Here is a 1,236-nt window from a genome sequence, read left to right on the forward strand (position 1 = left end):
TACCCAACAAAACCAAAAACTAATACAAATGAGATGTAAAATGAACAAAATAATGAAGCTCATCTCATTTTTGCATAGAAATATCCCCCGTTTCGCAATTTCAAGAACCATTTATGAATCCAGAACCTTAACTTCAGTAATGAATTCCACTAATCTTGAATCAACACTTGATTCAATCCACTCAATTCAATTAAATCTGTTTTTCCACCTTTTAAATCTTTCCAAGCCCAGATTTTGCTTCCTATAAATTGATGATTAGATGGTACTTTATGAATGCTTTGTTTGATGAGATTATTGGGTTTTATGAGTTTATGAGGACTTTTATTGTATTGGATAACACTGTGTTTTCTATCGTGTTGAAGGCGTGCAGTGAGTCGAGGAATTTTAGTGAAGGGAGGAAATTGCATGGTTATATAATTAAGGTAGGGATACCTGATAGTTTTGTATTGATTGGCCTTGTTGATATGTATACTAAGTGCCGTGATACTGAAACTGCTCGCAAAGTTTTTGATAGGATTCTGAATAGAAACGTAGTTTGTTGGACATCAATCATTGCTGGGTATGTTCAGAATGATTGTGCTCAAGAAGGGTTAGTTTTGTTTAACCAGATGTGAGATGGCTTGGCCGAAGGAAATGAGTACACTTTTGGGAGTGTATTGATAACATGTGCAAAGTTAGGGGCTTTGCATCAGGGGAAGTGGGTGCATGGGTACGTGATCAAGAATGGGATTGAGGTGAACTCATACTTAGTTACTGCTCTTGTGGATATGTATGTGAAGTGTAGCACAATTAGAGAAGCCAGTTTGATTTTTAATGAGCTCTCCATTATTGATCTTGTTTCATGGACTGTCATGATCATTGGTTATGCCCTGAGTGGCTATGCAGAAGATGCACTGCTGTTGTTTACAGACAAGACATGGCAAGGTGTTATGCTGAATTCAGTTACCTTGGCTAGCATTCTTTCAGCTTGTGCACAATCACCCAATCTGAAGTTGGGTGCGTCAGTTCATAGTCAAGCTATTAAGCTTGGATTAGATGATGCTAATGTGACCAATGCTCTAGTGGACATGTATGCAAAGCATCGTAGAATAGGAGATGCAAATTATTTAGTTGAGAATTTTTCAGATAAGAATGTGATCGCGCAGAACTCAATAATTAGTGGATATTCTCAAAATGGATCTGTTTATGAGGCACTGAAATTGTACTATCGAATGAGATCGGAATTCAGTGGTGGCT

General features: G+C 37.5%; 1 protein-coding gene across 1 annotated transcript; it reads left to right on the forward strand.

Annotated features, from left to right (window-relative positions):
* Positions 1-269: 269 nt before the first annotated feature.
* LOC111386023 (pentatricopeptide repeat-containing protein At2g03380, mitochondrial-like) lies at positions 270-1,201 on the forward strand (the record flags this gene model as incomplete). The annotated part of the gene is made up of 2 exons (XM_023010452.1): positions 270-589; positions 785-1,201. Coding segments are annotated over exons 1-2 (737 nt in total), but the record flags the coding sequence as incomplete, so codon positions are not given.
* Positions 1,202-1,236: the final 35 nt, after the last annotated feature.

Source organism: Olea europaea, unplaced genomic scaffold (genome assembly GCF_002742605.1).
Source record: "Olea europaea var. sylvestris unplaced genomic scaffold, O_europaea_v1 scaffold33785, whole genome shotgun sequence".
NCBI lineage: Eukaryota > Viridiplantae > Streptophyta > Magnoliopsida > Lamiales > Oleaceae > Olea > Olea europaea.